This window comes from Tigriopus californicus, chromosome 3 (assembly GCF_007210705.1).
Source record: "Tigriopus californicus strain San Diego chromosome 3, Tcal_SD_v2.1, whole genome shotgun sequence".
Lineage (NCBI taxonomy): Eukaryota > Metazoa > Arthropoda > Copepoda > Harpacticoida > Harpacticidae > Tigriopus > Tigriopus californicus.
The window spans coordinates 13,141,388-13,143,066 of NC_081442.1; the positions used below are offsets into that span (position 1 = coordinate 13,141,388).

At 40.6% G+C, this 1,679-nt stretch overlaps 1 protein-coding gene across 1 annotated transcript in view; it reads left to right on the top strand.

The window, feature by feature from the left end:
* LOC131878444 (uronyl 2-sulfotransferase-like) overlaps positions 1–545 on the top strand; it is a 25,538-nt gene extending 24,993 nt beyond the window's left edge. Inside the window, exon 4 of the mRNA XM_059224424.1 lies at positions 67–545. Coding sequence (XP_059080407.1) covers positions 67–489 — 423 coding nt within the window. The 3' untranslated portion in view covers positions 490–545. The remainder of the gene's footprint in view (positions 1–66) is intronic.
* The last annotated feature ends 1,134 nt before the right edge of the window (positions 546–1,679 follow it).

Genomic DNA, 1,679 nt, shown 5'->3' on the forward strand with positions numbered 1-1,679 from the left:
TTCTGCCACCAATGTCTGCCAGGTGGTAGAAAATGTCATTTAAAAATTTCTCATCCCTGCTTTCAGGTGATTGATCTGAAAGGCATTGTTCACGTTCGTGAGAAGCAACGTCGAGAAAGTCAGAATTTTTATGCCATAAACCAACTTTGCGGTTTTGATGCCATCTGCACTACTCTTTCTCCTCAAGTGCTACAAAGAGCCAAATCTAATGTGGAGTCATTTTATCCTGTTATTGGGATTTTGGAGGATCTTGAGATATCCTTAAAGCTATACGAACACTTCTTGCCTCAGATATTCACTGGGGCGCATGAATATTACCTGAACCAAGGCAGCCAAAAGGTCAATAACAATTCTCATCCTGAACCAACCGAAAGCGAGTTGGAATTGCTGGCCAGCCACTTAAAACTGGATATTGAATTCTATGAATATCTCCGACGCCGCTTGCATCGTCAAGCCATTATCGTTGGCATTGATGGACCAATCATTTAAGACATTCACATTCTTGTGTACCTTGGTATCAACAATATTGATCCCATTTCCTTGAACGAAGAACATGATGCCTTTGTCCAACCAGGGATGTTGTAGAACCTTTACTTTCCAAGTTTTTTGGGGCAAACTCCGTTTTGAAAATCCATTTGATTTCGTTGGTAGTATGAACCACCACGGTCCTTTACCTTCTTTCATGGTTCCTTTGTCAAACGAGTTATAATCCTGTTCAACAGCTTTTCTTCTTGGGACTTTCCTTTCCCCCAAATTTTAGTCCTAAGTATGCAAGTCAATTGTCAGATTTTGGGTCCTCTATGAGCCTGAAGTTGAAAGCTACGTCAGACTCCACAATGGATTTTGCATCAACTCAAACGCACAATCCAATTCCCAACGCGTATGAATGAGAGTAAACAGTATTTTGAAGCCTGTTGTCTAAAGCTGGATTAAAGTGTCAACTGTGGTACATACGACCACCACAGACAGCTCCAAGATGGAGGAGGTCAAGAGCCGAAATCTTTTCAGCAAAGGAGTGAAACTTGGATCGAGAGAAGATCATAATTTGGAAAAAAAGTTGAATATTTTCTCGATGCAATAAATACTCCTTCCCATGAAAGAGTTGAACTCGAGATACTTTTCACTTTTGCCTTTTCTTCTTTCCTTGATCCCATTATGAACGAATTATTAATGCTTGAGCGAGTCTGGACTAGAGTTCGATTGCACTCGAGTTTTACTCGATTATGGAGAAATTGCCCGAACTTGTCAAAATAAAATAAAAATTAGTTTTTTCTTAGAATTTCGCAAGACGAGTCTTTTTGCTAAAACTGACTTTAGTAAAAGACTAGAGCCCTCTGCCGACTCTGGACTCGGCGAGGGCGGCAAAACGTAAAAACAAATCAAAGGACTCGTACGAGTCCCACTTTTGACGGACTCGCCCCAACACTAAATATGATGATGTTTTATTTAGGGTCTCTGGATAAAATTAAAGATAGATAAGTACAAAGCGGGAAAAATAAAGTATATAGTAAAATGTATGAGATCCCTAGGTTGACCCATAAACCATGTGGTTTGTTTTCATGGGCCACCTTGACTAGTTGAGACTGTTGGTCCGGTAACAAAGGCTTCCAACCTGGGATGTTCCCGTACCTACGCCAAAGATCCCAAGCTTGACTTGGTTCACTAGGATGTCTGAGTTA